At 45.3% G+C, this 20,607-nt stretch overlaps 2 protein-coding genes across 3 annotated transcripts; both read left to right on the top strand.

Annotated features, from left to right (window-relative positions):
* Positions 1-2,881: 2,881 nt before the first annotated feature.
* LOC149862233 (olfactory receptor 10A4-like) lies at positions 2,882-3,885 on the top strand. Of its 2 annotated transcripts, XM_090051499.1 has the most exons (2): positions 2,894-3,816; positions 3,861-3,885. In XM_090051499.1, exons 1-2 carry the CDS (start codon positions 2,894-2,896, stop codon positions 3,883-3,885), a joined length of 948 nt encoding a protein of 315 aa, XP_089907625.1. The 2 variants fall into 2 exon arrangements, with proteins under 2 accessions (XP_089907626.1, XP_089907625.1); XM_090051500.1 differs by lacking the exon at positions 3,861-3,885 and having other exon boundaries at positions 2,882-3,841.
* Positions 3,886-9,059: 5,174 nt separating this feature from the next.
* LOC149862232 (olfactory receptor 10A7-like) lies at positions 9,060-10,004 on the top strand. The gene has a single exon (XM_090051985.1). The coding sequence runs from the start codon at positions 9,060-9,062 to the stop codon at positions 10,002-10,004; it is 945 nt and encodes a 314-aa protein (XP_089908111.1).
* The last annotated feature ends 10,603 nt before the right edge of the window (positions 10,005-20,607 follow it).

The raw sequence follows: 20,607 nt of genomic DNA, 5'->3' as shown, positions 1-20,607 counted from the left end.
AATATTCCACTAAGAGATACCATCACTGGCACATTTTTCTCATTGATTTCTTTATGTGTTTTCATTGAGAAGTAAATTTTTATAGCAGAACATTGCCATAAAGCAAGTGATTTTGTAGCTGATATCTACAGAACAGAAGGCTTATTTATTTTTACCCTTTTTTTTGTTGGTGTTTTTTATTTTTTGTCTGGAAAATATATAGTGGTCAAAATCACATGCAAAAACCATTTTCCGTATATTAAGCTTGTCATTTATTTGCAAATCAAGTTTTCCTATGAAATATGTCAGCAGAATTTCTGTAATGAGCCATCTTCAGTTCAGTGCACTACAATAATTAATTTTGGTTTTAATAACTATTTGTTTGAAAATCTGTCTGTCTTTGTTACCTTTATAATTCTTTCTAAGGGACCTTGACCAGAAATGTCTTCTAAAAGTGAGCAATAAGCTTTTGTCTAATGTACCAGAGTCAATCAAAATACCAGAAGAATGGTCTTCATCCTTCAGACAGTTGATGCTGTACAAGGTAAGGTAATGAGTAGAGTTAATGATGTAATGTGTCAGACAGCTTCAGCCTCTTTTATTTCTCAACTAATATCATTTAGTAGGACATATGTTGTATGGCTGGGGATCCAGTCCCCTCCTCTGTCTGGTGGGTATGTATACCTAGATTCTTCACCTAGTATGCAAACCAACTTACAATAAATTCATACTGAGGCAAATTGTGGAATAGATTACTGTCAACCTTGTTTGATGCTGTTCCACTTTGTATAAAATAATTAAATCCTAAAAGATAGAATATGAATTACTCTAGAGTTCATGCTGAGACTATTCAAAAGGGTCGTCCATCTTTCAGACCTGCTTCAATGAATATTTATGATTTGAATGCAGAATAGACAGTTCTTACAAATGAGAGTGACAGCCAGCAGTTGTTAAATACTCTATAGCATAGTGGTTTGGGGTTTTTTGGGGGGGGAGGCAGGATTTCTGAGAGAAATGTGGGAGACTTGTACGTCTTGGTAAGTGTGGAGCTGGTGTTTTTCCATTTCTTTACACTTCAGCCTGCTCCATTGTCGCAAAATGTTATCCAAAGGGATATCCATTTTATCCAAAGACTATTAAACCTAACTTGCAGAAAAGCCATTTGGAACAGGAGCCAAGCTAAGTCCTTCTTTCCCAGTTCGGGACAGTGTTCATTGCACTGAATCATGTTTCCTTTGGCTTCCTCTTCTTTTGGTCCTACATATTTGTCCACGTTTCTTTCTCAGTGGGACAGTCTAAGAGGAGTCAAGGAGATTACTCTGGGCAACATCTAGGTATGGCCCCAATTATAAGGGCACCTCGCTGAGACCGACAGGTGGAGCAGAAATGTGCCCTTACTGGCAACACAGGCTTTCCCATATGATTGTGAAGTTAAGTGATGATAAATAGTACCCTTCTGGTGTATATTTAGGCAAGTATAAAATGTTTAAATGTATCTTTGTTTCCTCCCATATGTCACTTGTTATTTTTCATAACACTAAAGCTCTGAGCTTCTCCCGCTCAGGGGGGCCACCTATAACTTCATGTCTTTCCAAAAATATGAGCACAGTACATATGTTTGTTTTCTTGTATTAAATAATCCTTGGACCGATACTCTTTAATGTCTTCATCAGCAACTTGGATGAGGGAGTGAAATGTACTCTGTCCAAGTTTGCAGATGACACTAAGCTATGGGGCGAAGTGGACACGCTGGAGGGCAGGGAGCAGCTGCAAGCAGACCTGGACAGATTAGACAAGTGGGCAGAAAACAACAGAATGCAGTTCAACAAGGAGAAATGCAAAGTGCTGCATCTAGGGAGGAAAAATGTCCAGCACACCTACAGCCTAGGAAATGACCTGCTGGGTGGCACGGAAGTGGAAAGGGATCTTGGAGTCCTAGTGGACTCCAAGATGAACATGAGTCGGCAGTGTGACGAAACCATCAGAAAAGCCAATGGCACTTTATCGTGCATCAGCAGATGCATGACAAATAGGTCCAAGGAGGTGATACTTCCCCTCTATCGGGCGCTGGTCAGACCACAGCTGGAGTACTGCGTGCAATTCTGGGCACCGCACTTCACGAAGGATGCGGATAATCTGGAGAGGGTCCAGAGAAGGGCCACTCGTATGGTTAAGGGCCTGCAGGCCAAGCCCTACGAGGAGAGACTAGAGAAACTGGACCTTTTCAGCCTCCGCAAGAGAAGGTTGAGAGGCAACCTGGTGGCTGCCTATAAGTTCGTCAGGGGGGCACAGAAGGGAATTGGTGAGTATTTATTCACCAAGGCGCCCCCGGGGGTTACAAGAAATAATGGCCACAAGCTAGAAGAGAGCAGATTTAGATTGGATATTAGGAGGAACTTCTTCACAGTTCGAGTGGCCAAGGTCTGGAACGGGCTCCCAAGGGAGGTGGTGCTCTCCCCTACCCTGGGGGTCTTCAAGCGAAGGCTGGATGAGTATCTAGCTGGGGTAATGTAGGCCCAGCACTCTTTCCTGCTTATGAAGGGGGTCGGACTCGATGATCTGTTGAGGTCCTTCCGACCCTAGCATCTATGAATCTATGAATCTATATTCAGTTACATGGCCATCAAAGAAGAGGACCAGAAAGACCAAAACTGATCGATGATGGACAGAGAAATTCAGAGCCAAAAAAGACAATGTATATCCAGCTCCTGAGAGGAAGGAGACAGAAGAGGGCATGGGGATTGAAAGGAAAGGGATAGAATGACGCCTTTCTGAGTCTGGGCCTTTAGAATGGGTCAGCCTGAGCAGCTCTCCCTACCAGTCTCTACTACTTACAGTATCATAAAATCTATCTTTTATTCACTTCTCCCTTTTTTTTAGGAACAAATATTGCCCTCAGGAAGTCAACGCCTACATGGAAAAAGAGAATCAGACGGTTATTCCAGAATTTGTTCTCCTGGGACTGTCTGGCCTTCCAGAACTACAGGCTTTACTGTTTCTTGTATTCCTAATGAGCTACATAACTGCACTGATGGGAAACTTTTTCATCTTTAGCTTGTCATTGGCAGATCCTGCCCTCCACACACCCATGTATTTTTTTCTTAGGAATTTGTCCTTCCTGGAGATCTCTTATACCTCTGTAACCCTCCCAAAGATGCTGGCCAACCTCATCTCAGAGGATAAAACCATCTCACTCATTGGCTGTGCCACACAGATGTATTTCCTTCTCTTTCTTGGGGGAACAGAATGTTTCCTTCTGGGTGTCATGGCATATGACCGCTATGCCGCTATATGCCATCCCTTACGCTATTCATGCATCATGAGCAACACAAGATGCACAGTGATGGCTGCTGCATCCTGGCTCAGTGGTATATTCATGTCCTTTGGTGAAACCTCAGTCATATTTATCTTCCCTTTTTGTGGCTCCCATGAAATCAATCATTTTTTCTGTGACATCCCTCCAGTCCTGAAGTTGGCCTGTGGAGACACCTTTCTGAGTGAAATGGTAGTCTTTGTGGTTGCCCTGATATTCATAACTTTTCCCTTTGTCTTGATTCTGGCTTCCTACCTTCTTATCATCACTACCATCATGAAGATTCCCTCAGCTGAGGGCAGGCATAAAGCCTTTTCCACCTGCTCCTCACACGTTGTGGTGGTGACACTGTTCTATGGGACTGGCATTATTATGTATCTGCGCCCTAATTCTGCATATGCCCCAGATATAGACAAACTGCTCTCTCTCTTCTACACAGTCATTACCCCTATGTTAAACCCTATCATATACAGCCTGAGGAACAAGGAAGTGAAGAGTGCTTTGAAAAGGGTGATAGCCAGAAAGTATTTTCTGAACCCAGGGAGATAGCAATTGTACAAATCAGAAGACTGATCAAAAGCCAGGAAATTTGAACATTTTAATTTTTGTGTTTGTGGGGGGGGTCTATTAAAAAAGGCATTTTGCTTAAGATTGCTTTTTCCCCCATGCTAAATTGGAAATAGTAGATGTTTAGTCTGTTAGTAAAAACCATACAATCTGAAAACATTTCTGTATTTAAGACATGGGTCATCTTTTCATCAGCCAATGTATATATTTTTCCCAATTGTCCCAAAATATGATTTTAGGTTTTTTTTTGCTTATTTGCACTCCCCACCAAACTCCCATATCAAACAACAATCTTTCACAAACATGAAAGCAAAGTTATATTTTTCTTTTCCGATTTTTTTAAGGGAAAAGTCAAAGAGGATATTTTGGACAGGAATGTAGAGGGATACCTGCAATGCCTATCCACTAGTCTCCATAATGGCTTGTCTTTATACTCTTCATATATAAGTTCAGTCTTTTCTCCATTTTGAATACTGTGGAAGTGATAGATTGGGAAAAAAGTGGGGATGGAGGACAAGAGGCAGGTTTGCAATGTGTAATAGTATATATGCATTTTTCTGTAATTCTTTTTATGTTTCTTGTTTAATATTTATGTAGAAATGACAACTTGGTGAATATATGACAAACAATGCTACCAGGAAATGCGAGATATGCAGGGAAATATATTACCTGAAGAATATGTAAATGCACAGAAAATAAGAAGATAGTAAATACATCATGTCGAACCAATCTCATCTCCTTGTTTGACAGGGTCAAAGCCCTCTAGGGAGCAAGATATAAGTAGTAGATTTGATATAGTGTACCTTCCCGCAGACCCATCCTGTCTGCCTGGCTTTGTGCCCTAGCTGTGTGGGTCCCAGCTGGTCTCCATGGATACCCCAGGATCTCTGGGCAGTGACAGTGTGGAACCAGGCCCTGAGTTTGGGCCAGAGCCCAGGGAAGAGCCGTGATCCACTCCCTGCATGCCCCTGCCCATGAAAATGACACCCATTGCAGGGTCATGAAGGCAGCAGAACATGATTCTGCCCCAGCCCCTGCCTTGCATTGTCATTGCTATCACTATCATGATCCCAATCCCAGGCCTGGAGCTGCCAACCCACCATCCTCCCAGATGCTCCCCACCTGCCCATGGGCCCACACCAGCCACTTAGTCACATGTGCGGGACACTTAGGGAATTTTGGAGACCTGGGGGGTACGTGTGGGGAGGGGCTGACCCAGCCCACTAAAGCTCACTGAAACTCCCTAAGTGGCCCTCTGGACAAACTAATTGCCTTTTCTGGGGTTACATGAGCTGTTCATCAGGGATGGTTTCAATTTGTCTCAGAGTACAGAGATGGAAGAGGTGACCTCTCCGATTCTCTCTGTACTCTTAATTGGCTGAATAACCTGGTTTGACCAGGTTCAAGAGACATAGAAAGTGTTGGGAGACAGACTAAATCCTCATTTCAGTGGTATGGGTTTCAGGACAATTTGGACCTGCTTAAATTTCAAGTACAACATGTATCTGTGTCTTGTGTCTTAAGGCTGGCTTCCAGCTGAGGTTAAACTATTTTTCATTTTTAATAGACTAATTTATGCCATATGATTAACAGCTGGGGTAAAACAAATATATATTTATGGCTCAACAGCAACACAATTGGATGTAAAAAACATTGAGTGTGAGCTAAAATTGGCCCCACTCAGATCTGGCTATGCAAAAAAAGCTGGGAGCTCCATGCTGCCACTGTCAAGAGGCCCGGGTGTGGGGTGAGGGAATGGAGCCCTCCCCCAGTGTCCCTGGCTCAGCCCAATACAGGCAGTCCTTGATTTACAATGTTGTGAGTTACAATGTTTTGCACTTACAATGTTTATAAATTGACACCGTTTCAACTTTCTGATGTCAGTTTCAACTTTAAAACACTTGATCCGAAGTGATGCCACACCAGCAAACAAGTTGGCTGCATTGCTCATTTCCCTGGAGAACATCTGTCCAACTTCCTTGGACACGTTCTTGAAGAAAGCAGACAAGACTCCAGAAAAACCTGCAGCGAAGACTCCAGAGAAGAGTCCAGCCAAGAACCCTTCAAGAAGTCCAGCCAAGAGCCTTTCAAAAAGTCCATCAAAGTCACCTCAAACAAGTCCTTATAAATCAATATGATTGGTATTTACAATATAAATACATCAGTGTAGCTATATAAGTCATCAATAATTGATTGAGTACAAAATTTGGGGTTATTTTTAGTGAAAATAGAGTATCAGGCTGCGGTTCAGGAACCGATCCTTTATTTATAACATTGTTTCTTACGAGAAAATTGGTTCCAAGTTGCAACATTTTCACTTAAGACATGGTTTTCAGGAACCAATTGTGTTGTAAGTCCAAGGACTGCCAGTACTCCAGCAAGAATGAACATCTTTTGGGTTGCGGGGAGGGCAAAGGGGCTGTGCAGAGCCCTGAACATCTGTAGGAACCATTAAATACTTTGCAGATTTTTTTTAGAAAAGGAAAATTACAGGAAATTTGTTTTTTGTTAAACAATTTGTTTGGTTTTACCCCCTAAAATATTAAAATAAAGATTTAGAGACAATGGTGAACCAAAAGGCATCATTTTCTAATTGTCAAAATGAAACACTTCAGGATTTACAAAAAGGAAACCAAACTATCTTGACACTTCTGGAATTTCTGCTCACTTTTTCGGCTCTTCCTTTCTGTCCCCTTCCCCCTCTCTCAACACTTCACTGAATTCAGTGCTGAATGATTCAAGACAGTCTGCTTTGACATGTTCTAATCAGGATGCATCGGAGCATGTGTGTAGATGAGGTTTGTGATGTCACTCCTGCTATAGAAAGCGTGAATCAACAGAAGTACATGGCACTTCCCATTGACATCATAATAAACAAGTATCCCAGCCCAACCACCCCTGCCTTCCTGATCACTTGAAAGCCTGGTTCAGGACACCAAGGGTGTCCTTCATTCCCCTCCATGGCACTGGCAGGGTGCCTTCAACTGCAACTCAGGAAAGCCATGGCGTCCTCACCCTGGTCATTTCCTGAGTAGGCACAGCAATTGGCAGTGATGACTATGTAGCCCACCATTGTTTTACCTGCAACATAACTTTAACTTTGGCTATGGAACATGCAGGGAAATTTAGAAGATTAATCCTGGGACACACCTCACCTGTGATTTATGTTTAACCACCCCCACCCCCAACACATTCTTGGAATATTGTTAGGTTGCCTATAAAGGATCCGAGAGGGCTGGATATGGCAGAGATTCCAACCCCCCTCTAATGTACCTCCAGTAATTTTACATTCTTATTTCTCACACACAAATAGAAACAAGTTCAATTAGTTTACTTTAGTTTCTTATTGATTGTTATTTATCATGCCAAAGTATGCATCTAGTTCATGGATTCACCCATTGGATTAAAAAAAACAGAATTATTTTTTCAGCTGCCATGCCTACTTGTTTAGGAAAGATTAACACTGAGAAATACTAATAAGATCATCCCTCTAAGGAGATACAAATAAACATTTACTGCCAGCTCCACCTGGAGTCTGCAAAGATGTTCTATACACAAGAGTGGATTCTCTGCTTCATGGAGAATTTGAAGAAACTGAAGCTGTAGGAGACAATACTCCAATATTTCTGTAAGTACAATTACATTATGTCTTGTGTTCTTTTCCATCCCACTTGTTGATCCTTCAATTGCATTATTAGGGACTTTAAAATGGTCTGTAATGGCAAAAAAAGAACAAGCCCAAAAACCCCAAAACAAGGCATGTGACATTATTTTTGGAGTTGCCTTTATTTACACAAAGTTGGACTTGCTATGCTGGTCTGCAGTAGCGGTATGCAGAAGCTGAAAATTCTATTGCAAAAGCAGATTTCGCCATCCCCTTAATAGTTGTTTGATCTGCTCTCCATGGAAACATACTGAAACCTCTGCAAAGTGAACCGATCTCCAAATGACTATTTTCAGAAAGAAAGCCCCTCAGATCCTAAATTCAGTGTGTACCTGTCTCTGAGTATGCGTGTCTTCACTGCTACCCCTGAAATGACTACAGCTATTGATGCATGTGTAACTATCTTCAAGGTATGCAGGGAAATTCTGTCAGTGTGCTTGCAGCATCCAGGAGGTCAGTTCAAGCTGCAAAGCCTGCCTGGGAAACTGCATAAATATGCCTATGCTGAGATCTGTCCTGGCTTGGGCATACTGCTCCCAGGGACCAGGCTAGTCTAAAGACACCTCAGGTCTCCTTATATTGAGACTGAAGTGTATCCCTTCTGCTTCTCACTGATTCTCTTTCCCTTTCTGATCATCAAAGCTCCCTAGAGTGAGCTCAGTACCATTTACATGACAACTTTCCAAAGTCCCTTAATTTGGCAAAATGTCTTTTAAGCATAAATATTCTGGCCACCTCTGATTTTTAACAGTAAGTGCCAGAATCTTGAAACTACTCAGAGTTACAACTGCAGTTCATATGCTGCAAGAGAACCATTAGAATTGCTTGTTATTTTTCCAGGCATATGTGTTCATTCCCTGTCCCAGGGACTGCCAGTAGATATCTGCAGTCCACACAAGTCTTAGTGGGTACTTGCTCTCGTCAGGGGGGAAATCTGAGGTGGCCAGATGTGTTGCCAGTCACAGGATAGCTCAGCATGCTGTTATCTGTAATACAGGGGTGCTCTTTACCACAATTCCAAAAGGATGCCAGGCTTGGGTGCACTTTTGGCCAGAGTATAAAGATTTCTCTTAAAACACTGAGAGAGTCAAAGGACTTATTAGGGTGCTATCTTTTGTTGGACCACCTACATAATTTCAGTAGAATTAAACAAGCTGGTCTGACCTGAACTATATAATTGACTGAGTACTAAATTCTGGGTTATTTTTGGTGAAAATAGGGTATTGGGTATTGGGCATTGGTTCAGGAACCAATCCCCCATTTATAACATTGTTGTCTATGGGAACATTGGTTCCGAGTTACATTTTGACTTAAGGAACCAATATTCAGGAACCAATTATGTCATAAGTCCGAGGACTGCCTGTATTCCCCATACATGTGGATGATACTTATACTGAAATGATATCTTTACCAGCAATTAAGAGAAAAGAAAAGCAATGGGGAAAAAAGAACTTTCACTGATGTTCCTCATTGTTTGCTTGATTCTTTCCTGATGTCTTTGTTTGATTCCTACTTCCTTCATTCTAGATAAGAACAATGGAAAGAACACCAGAAGGAAACCATTCTGCATTGAGTGAATTCATTCTCCTAGGTTTTTCCAACTTTCCACGTCTCCAGTACTTGCTTTTTTCTGTGTTCTTTTCTACTTATTTGTTCACCTTAGCTGGAAACCTTCTCATCATTTTCCTTACCTATGTGGATGCTGTCTTGCAGACCCCCATGTATTTCTTCCTCAGAAACCTGTCCTTCCTGGAAATCTGCTACACAGCTGTGAACGTCCCTAAAATGTTGGCCAGTCTCCTTACAGAGGACAAAAGAATGTCTTTCCTTGGCTGTGCTACACAAACCTATTTCTCCTTTTCTTTTGGAGGCTCAGAGTGCTTTCTCCTGGCTGCAATGGCTTATGATCGTAATGTCGCTATCTGCAATCCCCTGCATTACCCTGTACTTCTGAACAAGAAGACATGCAATGCACTCGCTGCAGCATCCTGGCTCAGTGGGATAGTTGTGACTTTTGGTCTCACAAGCATAGTGTTTACTTTACCCTTCTGCAGATCCACTACAATCAACCATTACTACTGTGACATCCCTCCACTGCTGAAGCTGGCCTGTGGGGACACTTCCCTCACTGAGCTTTGTGTATTCTTGTTGGCTATGATTTTTATTGCCTTCCCCTTTGTGCTGATCTTCCTGTCATATGTACGCATTGTCTCCACTCTCCTGAAGATTGCCTCACATGAGGGTAGAAAGAAAGCCTTCTCCACCTGCTCCTCGCACCTTATTGTGGTGATATTATTCTATGTCTCTGGCTGTATTACATATCTGAAGCCCAAGGCAGACTACTCTCCAGATACAGCCAAGTTTCTTTCTTTGTTATACACATTCCTCACTCCCACACTAAACCCTATCATTTATACTTTGAGAAATAAAGAGGTGAAAGGTGCCTTCTGGAGAGTGCTCGGGAAAAGGAGGAATGCTTGAATAAAGGGAGGGATTCCCTGTACATGTCTCAAGCTCAGCTCCACCTTTCTAACTAGGACATTTATGCAGGTCCAGCCCCTGCTCTGATACAGATGATTGTTTTTCATGACAGTTATGCTCGTTCTAAAATTAGTGTAATGATATTAGTGTAACCTTGCCATGACACAAGCATTTGCTGAAAAAGGGAGGAGTCCTTCCAGAAAAAGTCAACACTGGTGCTCTCAATCTTCAGTTCCATCAGTTCAGTAACAGCCACTAGGTGAGGTTTGTGGATATTCTTGGAAAGATTCTTTTTGAGTGTCTCCTTCCAAGAGCAGCTTTCTAGCGCTAACAAATACTAATGTAATCTGTATGGCTAGGTCCCATTGCTATGTCTCTACAATAATGATGATAATAATAATAATAAGAAATTAAGGAAGTGAGAATATATTTTTGTTTTACTATTTATTGTTTCTATTTATTTTCCCTGCACCCTCTGTTCTTCTTTCCATACATGCTTCTTATATTTTCTTTTCATTCTACCTTCTTTAGTACCTTTCAAGAAAGCTTACCTGGGTACTGGATATAGATATTTAGAGGAAAGAAAAGATTTAGTTTGGTGTTCCTTTCCCCTCAAATACATGAATGTACAACTGGATAACTTCAGTTCATTTCCCCCCAAAACCCCACACCAATCTTCTTAAAACTTGGTACGCTCTGTTGCCTTAATAAGAGCTACCACCCCTGCAATTTTGACCCCCCCCCCTCCCCAAAATTGTAACACATAGACATGACAGGAGTTTTGCTTTCAAGAATTTGGGGTATACATGCCCCCAAACCCCTGCACCGATGTTCTTGAAACTTGTCAGACTTCATGGTCCTAGCATAGGCGACCACTCCTGCAGCTTTCACCCCACTATGTTGTAATGCCTAGTTGTGACATGAGTTTTGCTTTCAAGAATTTGGGATTCTTTTCCCATGAAACCCCTGTACTGATCTTCTTGAAACTTGGTAGACATTTTCCTTTCTGAATATTGTACCACCCTGAAAATTTCATCCAAATAGGATAAAAAACAACAAAGTTATAGGTATTTGATGGTTTCCCCATTATACCCCATGGCCGGATCTCAGAGGTAGCTCTGAGGCGGCTCCAACCCACTTCGGGAAGCCGAATGAGGCCAGCGCTTCGACCTGGATGTCCTGCTTCGGATCCCGAAGTGTCTGAAGCTTCTCCAGATCTGAAGCTCTTTCTGAAGCCTAGCACAGCCCTAGTAAATTTGAAACACATGATACCCTAAAATGGTTCAGGGTAGAATTTGATGCACTGAAAATTGGAGGTTCCTGGGACTGTAAAAGGATTATGTCATATTAAATGCACAACCATACTAGGATCATTGTAGAGGGGGGGGTGTGTGTGTGTGTGTGTGTGCGTGTGTGCGCACGTGCGCGCGCATGTGTATATATATATATGAATGTCTGTGGGGGGATCTATATAGATATTTATCTATATTCTAGATATAGATTTAGCTATAGATATAAATATATGAGCAGCATCTGGTGTGGGGTACTTGGCATTCAATTTATCTCAAATTTATAATAAAGAATTTTTAAATGTTCACATTTATCATTTCACTTCAATAACAAATATAATTAAATGCATAGCAAACTATAAATGAAAATCTTAAAAATTCAACTTAGCCTTCTTCCCAATGCGGGGCATGCACTTCAGGCCTCTATGTCCTTGGCAACTCTGCTTGAATCCCATCTAGCTCCATCTTCTTTGGAACCCCGCTTCAGGTAGTTGAAGGCTATCAGCTATAATGCATAAAACTTTCCACCTGTCCATCATCTTAGGTCCCACCCTGACAAAAATAAAAATTGGCACCTAGGAATTTAAACTCAAGCCCTGTTACTGTAAAAGAGGTGGATAGGAAGAAAAATCTATGAGGTCCCTTAAGGAAGAGGATTTCTGTAGCCCAGAGAGCAAAAGCTCAGAAAGAGGGCAATGTAGCTCCAAAATGACTCTGTTCCTAGGCCCACACACAAACTGCTAGCTCCCTTTTTCATTAGAAGGAGCTATTAAGCATGCAACAGCTTCATATTTCGGACAATTAAAATAAAAACCAGGACTGAAAGCGGAGGTCAAAGGTTAACAATGAGAGCCGCAAGGCTTTGTTATGAAAGATGCAACCTGCCATGAGAATACCATTGTTCTTCTTCAGAGCAGGATAACACTATGCCTAGACTATAATAGAAACAACATAAATTTATTTAGGAGGCAGAATGAATCTGGTGGGTTTTTCTGTGCAGCCTCTAGGGCTGTGCAAAGCTTCGACTTAATTTTCAATTTGACAAATATTTGACATACTCAACCTTGAAAAGTGAAATTCGAGTTGAATAGCAGCTGGTCAAATAGCTGTCGAATTGAATACCAGAAGTCGAATATTAACAGCACAGGTCGAATATTTGACTTGCCTATATTGGATTCCTTGTGGGGGTGGGGGGGAAAAGGAAAGTAAGGGGAGGGAGGGGGAGAGGGGGAAGGAGTGCTTTCATGATTGACATGTGGCTGGCCAGTGACCTGTCAGCATTCTCTGAGGTCCCTTCCAATCCCAGTGCTCTGGGGGAGGGCCAGAGAAAATGCATAAAAGGCAGCAGTTTCTCAGCTCCCTGCTTTCTGCCTTGGGGTCTGTTTCTGAGCTGCTGGTGTTCTCCAGCACCTCTGCGTCAGACCACAACGGCTGGAAGCCCTGATCTTCAATAGCTTCCCTGCTTGCAATGCTGGCAACAGGGATTTCTGAGAACTTGGTGCTTTTATTTTATAACTACTTTGCATATTACTTTACACTTATATTGGATAGGGTTAGTAGTAGCCTAGGATCTATCCTATATATAGGAATTTAGTTTATTTCTATAAATATATTTATATATCATTCATTCTTTCCACCACACCAACGCTTCTCAATATATTATCCACACACACAAACACATTTACATAACATCCAGAAGTCTAACCCACGGCGCACAGCACACTTAGAGGTTCCAGTTTACATACAAAGGAACACATTATGAAGCGGGGTGGAAAGGCAGGTGGCCACACTGGGCAGCCTGCACAAAGGGGAGCAAGGAGGTTGCAAGCGGGACAGCTACAGTTTCTCCCCCCACCAAACTCAGACGCAGCCTCTTTCCTCCCAATACAAGGGATGAGGCTGCTACAAGCAGTAAAGCGACGGGAGCAGCAGTGCCACCAGAGCCACTGCCTGTGCCTGAGACTCTCTCATGTCCAGACACAGCAGCCACAACCTCTCCCACCATAACTGCAACCAACACAGCAGCGCACTGCACCCGTGTCACTGCCTATGCTGAACCTTCCCGCGTCAGAAGAAAAGCTGGCGCTGGATCTGGATCTCAGTGCCCTGGCAAGAGAAGTTCTGGGGAAAGAGGGGGAATCAGTCAAGTTTGTGTTTGACACCCCTCAGGTTTTTTCCTTTCAAGCCACGAGGTCTTTCCCAGAAGGCGCCTCTGTACAGGTGAAGGCAAGCGGCTCAGCTGAGTCTGCTCTTTCTCTTGCTGTGCCTCTGACTGTTGAAGAGGAGGAGAGTTCAGTAGCATCCGCAGATGCACCTGCACACCAGAGGGAAAGGCCTAGTACTAGCATGGTCTGGGATCATTATGAGCTGGCAGATGATCCCAAGTTTGCTATCTGTGTGCACTGCCGAGCCAAAATCAGCCGGGGCAAGGGAACAAAGCGCATGACCACCTCGGGGATGCTGAATCATCTCCACAGCTACCACCCCTTTGCCACAGGAATGGCCCCCACTCACTCCACAGCCCCCATCCCCCCACAGCAGAGGCAGGGCACCCTGGAACATGGGGGACAAAAGGGACCAGTTGCAAATGTGAGCAAGGTCACCCAGACCATTGGGGAGATGCTTGCTCTGTATGGCCAGCCCTCCATCTTTGTTGAGCGGCCAGTGTTCAGGTGGCTCCTGGCACTGCTGGCTCCATCCTGTCACATACCCACATACACCATCTTCAGCAGGACAGTGCTGCCCTCCCTATATGAAGCACGCAGGGAGCACTTGATGTAGGATCTGCACAAGTCAGGTCCGCAGGTGACTGTAAACTTCACCTCGGACATCTGGAGCAGCTGGGGTGGAGATCATGTGTACCTCTCCCTCACAGGGCATTGGTGTGGCCAGTCATCTCTGCTGCTGTGTGGGACTCATCCACCACCTTGGTGTGAAGGAGAGACCACCAACGGCCTAAGGGGGGCCATGAACCATATGCTGCAGGGGTGGCTGGGTGTTGGGCAGTCTAAGCTCACCTGTGGCTTCATGGTCATCAACAATGGGGCCAATATGGTCAAGGCAGTCCATGATGCCAACTTTGCTGGTATTCGCTGTGTGGCACACAATTTACATCTGATTGTGAGGGATGCCTTGGAGGGGGACAGGGCTGCCAGTGATGGCGCCAGCAACACCAGCAGGCTCGTTTCCAGATGCAGGAAGGTGGCAGGCTACTTCCACAGGAGCATCAAGGGGGGCAAGATCCTGCGGGACAAACAAGCAGAGCTAAATGTCCCACAGCACAGAATCATCCAGGATGTGGAGACTTAGTGGAGCTCCACATTCCTGATGCTCGAGAGGCCGGTGGAGCAACAGAAGATCATCCATGAGCTGGTCTTGCTTGGAGAGATTGGGATCAGGGGCCCCCTGACCAAAGATGAGTGGGATGCCATCTCCCAGATCTTGCTGGTCCTCAAGCCCTTTCTCAAGGCCACGAAGTACTGATCAGCGGCACTGAGGGTCTCAAACTGCAGCCTGACCAGTGTCGCATAGAGGGGGAGTATCACCTCCTTGGACCTGCTTGAGATGCATCTGTGGATGCATGACACGGTACGGTTGTTTTTCCTGACTGCGTCCCCACACTGCCGGCCCATGTTCATCTTGGCCTCAATAATGACCCCAAGATTCTTCTCTGCCTCTGCACTGATGAGAAGGGAGTTCCCCAGTGTGTAGGTCTGCTGCTGGTTCTTCCTCCCCAGGTGCAGTACACTGCACTTGTCAGTGTTGAAACCCATCCTGTTCTCATCTGCCCAATCCTGTAATCTGTCCAGGTCTGATTGCAGCCTATTCCTCCCTTCTAACGTGCCCACTTCTCCCCACATCTTAGTGTCATCTGCGAATTTGAACAGGGTGCCTTTTACCCCCTCATCCAAGTCACTGATGAAGATGTTGAACAGTGTGGGCCTGAGGACCGAGCCCTGCAGAACCCCACTGCCCACATCCCTCCAGGTCAAAAATGACCCATCCACCACCACACTCTGGGTGAGGCCCTCCAACCAATTAGTGACCCATCTGACTGTGTAGGTATCGATGCCACAGTTTCCTAGTTTTTTAATGAGAATGGGGTAAGAGACAGTATCGAAGGCCTTCCTAAAGTCCAGAAAGAGTATGTTCACCACGACACCTGCATCCAAAGATTTTGTGATCTGGTCATAGAAGGCCACCAGGTTGGTCTGACAGGACCTGCCTCTACTGAATCCATGTTGGTTACCCCTAAGCATAACCTCCCCTGCTGGCCCCTCACAGACATGTGCCAGGATAACTCTCTCAAAAAGCTTACCCAGGACCGAGGTAAGACTGACTGGCCTATAGTTTCCTGGGTCCTCCTTCCTCCCTTTTTTGAAAATGGGAACCACATTGGCCCTTTTCCAGTCCTCTGGCACCACACCAGAGCACCACAAGTGCTCGTAAAGCCATGCCAGCAGTCCTGGAATGACCTCTGCTAATTCCCTCAGCACTCTGGCGTGGAGTTCATCAGTACCTGCTGATTTAAAAATGTTCAGTTCCTCTAGAAGTTCCCTGACTAGGTCGTCTCTGACCCTAGCCCTGGGAGCACCTCCCCTGGGGCTTACGGGGGGAGGTGGATGAGTGAGGGGGATGACCAGGTCCCTGCTCAGAAAAATGGAGGAAAAGAAATCGTTAAATTGGTTTGCTTAGTAGTCTGGTGTGACAACCAGATTTCCTAGTGGGTCCTGAAGAGGCCCCACATTACCCGGTACCTTCTTTTTACCACTTATGTATTTAAAAAAGGACTTCTTGTTGTCCTTGATCTGCGTAGCTAGTCCCAGTTCCATGTCTGCCTTGGCCTTCCTGATTGCCCCCCTGTAGTTCCAAGCAACAGAGGTATAGTCCTTCCTGGTGGTGGCCCCTCCCTTCCATTGGATGTATGCCTCCTTTTTAGCTGGGAGACATTCCTTTTGGTAAACCATGGGGGCTTTTGCACCCTCTTGCCCCCTTTGATCCACAATGGGATTACCTCCCTTTGGGCTTGCAGGATCGTCTCCTTAAGGAACAAACACTCTTCCTGGACACCCAACTCCCCTCCCCTCTGGAACCTCAGTGTCTCCCTGACTGTTCTCCTAACCTCATTGAAATCCGCACTCCTGAAGTCCAGGGCTGCTGCCTTGCTGCAGGCATTTGCCAACTTGCACTGGATGGTGAATTGCAGCAGGCAATGATCGCTGTCACCTAGGTGGTCGAGCGCACACAGACACCTCACCAGGTCATTGCCCATAGCCAGGACCAGATCCAACAAAGCATCTCCCTTGGTGGGCCTGTGCATATCCCAGGTTAGATGGAAGTCCAGCATCTCGGCCAGGAACCTAAGAGAGTGTACTGGTGGTGGAAGCAGGGGGCAGGGACAAAGGAGCAGTACACCTCCCTGACCTGAGCTTGCAAGGATTTGGTAAGGGAGGCCAAAGCAGCACTGGAGCTTAGATTAGCTTCTGGGATTAAGGATAGCAAAAAGTCCTTCTTCAAGTATATAGGTAGCAAGAAGAAGTCTCGGGGTAACATTGGACCCCTATGGGGCAGGGCGGGGCAGGGCAGGGCAGTCGGTGACAGATGCGTGAGAGAAGGAAGAACTCTTTAGCATGTTCTTTGCCTCCGTGTTCCTATCTGCTGACAATGGGGTGCTCTCAGGTGATAGTGTAGAGAGGCCCAGGAAGGATGCGAGTCCCCCGACTGTTAGTTCAGACCTAGTTAAGGACTACCTGGAGGGGTTAGATGTATCCAAGTCGGCAGGCCCAGATGACCTTCATCTGTGGGTGCTGAGGAAATTGGCTCGTGTCTTTGTGGAGCCATTGGCACAGCTGTTTGAGGACTCCTGGTGCTCAGGCCAAGTTCCTGAGGACTGGAAAAGGGCCAATGTGGTCCCTATTTTCAAGAACGGGAGGAAGAAAGAGCCTGGCAACTACAGACCAGTCAGCCTCACTTCTATCCTGGGGAAGGTCTTTGAAAAAATTATCAAGGGCCACATTTGTGAGAGCCCTGCAGGGGAAGTGATGTTGAGTGGTAACCAGCATGGGTTCATGTCAGGCCGATCCTGCCTGACTAACCTGGTCTCTTTCTATGACCAGGTAAGAAAAAGCATAGATGTGAAGGAGGAAGTCAATGTCATCTTCTTGGACTTCCAGAAGGCCTTCGACACAGTGTCCCACCCAATTCTGGTGGGCAAGTTGAGGGACTGCAGCAATGACGAATGCACCGTCACATGGGTGGCAAACTGGCTCCAGGGGTGCGCCCAGAGGGTGGTGGTGGATGGGTCGATATCTACCTGGGAGGGTGTGGGCAGTAGAGTCCCCCAGAGCTCAGTCCTTTGGCCGGTGCTATTCAACATCTTCATTAGCGATCTGGACGAGGGTGTGGAGTGCACCCCGTTCAAGTTCACTGATGACACCAAGCTGTGGAGTAAAGTGAATAGACCGGCAGGCAGGGACCGCATCCAGGCAGACCTGGATAGGTTAGGGAAGTGGGCAGATCTGAACAGGATGCAGTTCAACAAGGACAAGTGCAGGATGCTGCACCTGGGGAGAGGGAAGCAGCATTATGGTTATAGGTTAGGGGATGCCCCTCTCGGCAGCACTGAGGCAGAGAGGGATCTTGGAGCGAGGATTGACTCCAGAATGAATATGATTCACCAATGTGAAGAAGCAATAGGCAGAGCCAACGGCACCCTGTCCTGCATCAACAGGGGCATGACTAACAGGTCCAGAGAGGTCTTGCTCCCCTTCTATGCAGCACTGGTCAGGCCGCAGCTGGAGTACTGTGTCCAGTTCTGGGCTCTGCCCTTCAAGAGGGATGTGGAGAACCTGGAATGGGTCCAGAGGAGGCCACTCGTATGGTTGGGGGCGTCCATGGCCAGCCCTATGAGGAGAGGCTGAGGGACCTGAATCTCTTCAGTCTCCACAAGAGGAGACTGAGGGGGGAACTTGTGGCAGCCTACAACCTTATCAGTGGCCACCAGCAGGGACTCGGGGAAAGTCTGTTCACCAGGGCCCCCCTTGGAGTCACTACGAACTATGGCCACAAGCTGAGGGAGCATAGGTTTAGGTTAGATATTAGGAAGAACTACTTCACTGTAAGGGTGGCCAGAGCCTGGAATTCCAGAGCGGTGGTGCTCTCACCTTCCCTGGAAATCTTCAAGAGGAGACTGGATAGGCATCTGCCTGGTGTCTTATGACCCCTCCCACCCCCAGTGCTCCTTCCTGCCCCTGGCAGGGGGTCAGACTAGATGATCTGTCTAGGTCCCTTCCGACTCATTGATTCTATGTTTCTATGAGAGCAGTCAGACCTGGCTGACTGCTCTTCCCAGCAGATGTCTGGGAAGTTTAGGTCACCCTAGATGTTCCTCCATAAAACAAGAAAGTACTGTAGTCACGCAATTCAACTGAAGTATCCTACTCTACATAACCCCCAGGGGAATGTAGGCGCTGGGAATAGTTCTAGGCCTTCCAGAGATAAGCTATGGTTGTCATGCTCAGAATCTGGGCATGCACCCTGAGAGAATTTGTATCCTAGGCCACACAACTCTGTTCTCTTGATCAAGTGTCACAATAGTGTGGGAAATGGAAATATGGTTTAGGAGTTCCCACCAAGTGTGTCCTTCATTTCCCTGTAGGGACTGGTATGTTGTATTCCAATTTAGTAGAGGCAAGCAGAACAGAGACCATCTACAAGTTGCATCACGCTGGCTGGGTAATTGGGACAGGAAGGATGGCAGGTTTTCTGACATTGCTGGAGGCAGTGATACGGAGGCTGTTTGGGCTGCTGTGAGCTAGGAGTTTGGGGCTTTAGGAGCCTGGCTATTGTTATGTTGGACAGGCAGAACAGTCAGTTCAAGTTGCAAAACCTGCCTGAGAAACTGAGTAAATATGCATATACTGAGATCTGTCCTGCCATGGGAATGCTGCTCCCAGTGACCAGACTAGTTTAAAGACACCTCAGGTCTCCCTACATGGAAATTGATTCTCTTTCCCTTTCTGATTAGAAATCATGAATGCCCCCTGGAGCAAGCTCAAAGCCAATTACATGACAACTTTCCAAATTCCCTTAATTTGGCAAAATATCTTTTAAACAGAAGTGTTATGGCCTCCTCTGATTTTTAACAGTAAGTATCAGAGTCATGAAACCCCTCAGAGCTACAAATGTGGTTTGTGTGCTGAGAGAGAACTATGAGACTTGCTTGTTATGTTTCTAGATACATGAGTTCATGCCATCTCAGCAACTGCCAATAGCTATCTCCAGTCCACACAACTTTAAGTGGGTACCTACTCCAGTCAGTGGGGGAGGGGAAGGGGGAAGAAGATCTGAGGTGGCAAGGTGTGTTTCCAGTCATAAAATTGCACAGCATGCTATTATCTGATAATGCAGGGGTGGCTTTAATCACAATATCCCAAAAGGATGCCAGGATTGGGTGCACTTTTGACTACAGTGTAAGGCATTTTCTTGAAATACTGTGAAAGGTAAGGACTTCTTAAGATGCAATCCTTTATTGCACCAACTACATCATTTGTAGGGCTGTGCGAAACAGCACTGTTCCATTCCAATATCAGTTTTGAGGTCTGGATAGAACAGTGTTTTGTATTGCATTTCCTTTTTTGTGTCAAAACAGCCTCACTGTTTCACTTCGCCAAAACAGTGAGGCAGTTTTGACGCTTCGCCCAACCATGGGGCTGGGGAAAGGAACTCAGTCCCAGCCCCACGATCAGGCTGGTGAAACTCAGCCCAGCTGGGCTGACTTCCCACCCCCTGCTGGATCATGTGCCAGGGATGGGAAGTCAGCCCAGCTGGACGGACATCCTATCCCCAGCACTATGGTCAAAATGTTTCGATTTCCGAAATGTTTTGACTAGCCTCCTTTTTGTTGTGTGGCTATTTTGACACCCTTCGTTTCACTTTGATTTTGCTGTTTTGGCTGTGAAATGAGTTGAAACAGTGTCAAAATGAAATGGGCAGCAAAATTTTGCAGAGCCCTAATAGTTTGGATAGAGTTCGGCAAGCTTTTGAATGAAAGACATTCTTCATCTGGTCTGACCTGGGGGAATAGCAGATGCATGAGATATTTTTGGGCAAAATGAAAACTTAATTTTATTCCCCATTTATTTGGATAATACTTATACTGAAATGATAACTTTACAAGCAGTTAAGAAAAGAAAAGAAAAGAAAACAAAAGAAAAGAAAAGAAAAGAAAAGAAAATTAGTCTCACTGGTGTTCCCCACCTCTTGTTCAATTCTGTCCTGATGTCTTTGTTTGATTCCTACTTCCTTTATTCTAA

Source organism: Crocodylus siamensis, chromosome 6 (assembly GCF_052110815.1).
Source record: "Crocodylus siamensis isolate JL-2025a chromosome 6, ASM5211081v1, whole genome shotgun sequence".
NCBI classification, from domain to species: Eukaryota; Metazoa; Chordata; order Crocodylia; family Crocodylidae; genus Crocodylus; species Crocodylus siamensis.
This window is presented reverse-complemented; position numbering and strand designations above follow the sequence as displayed.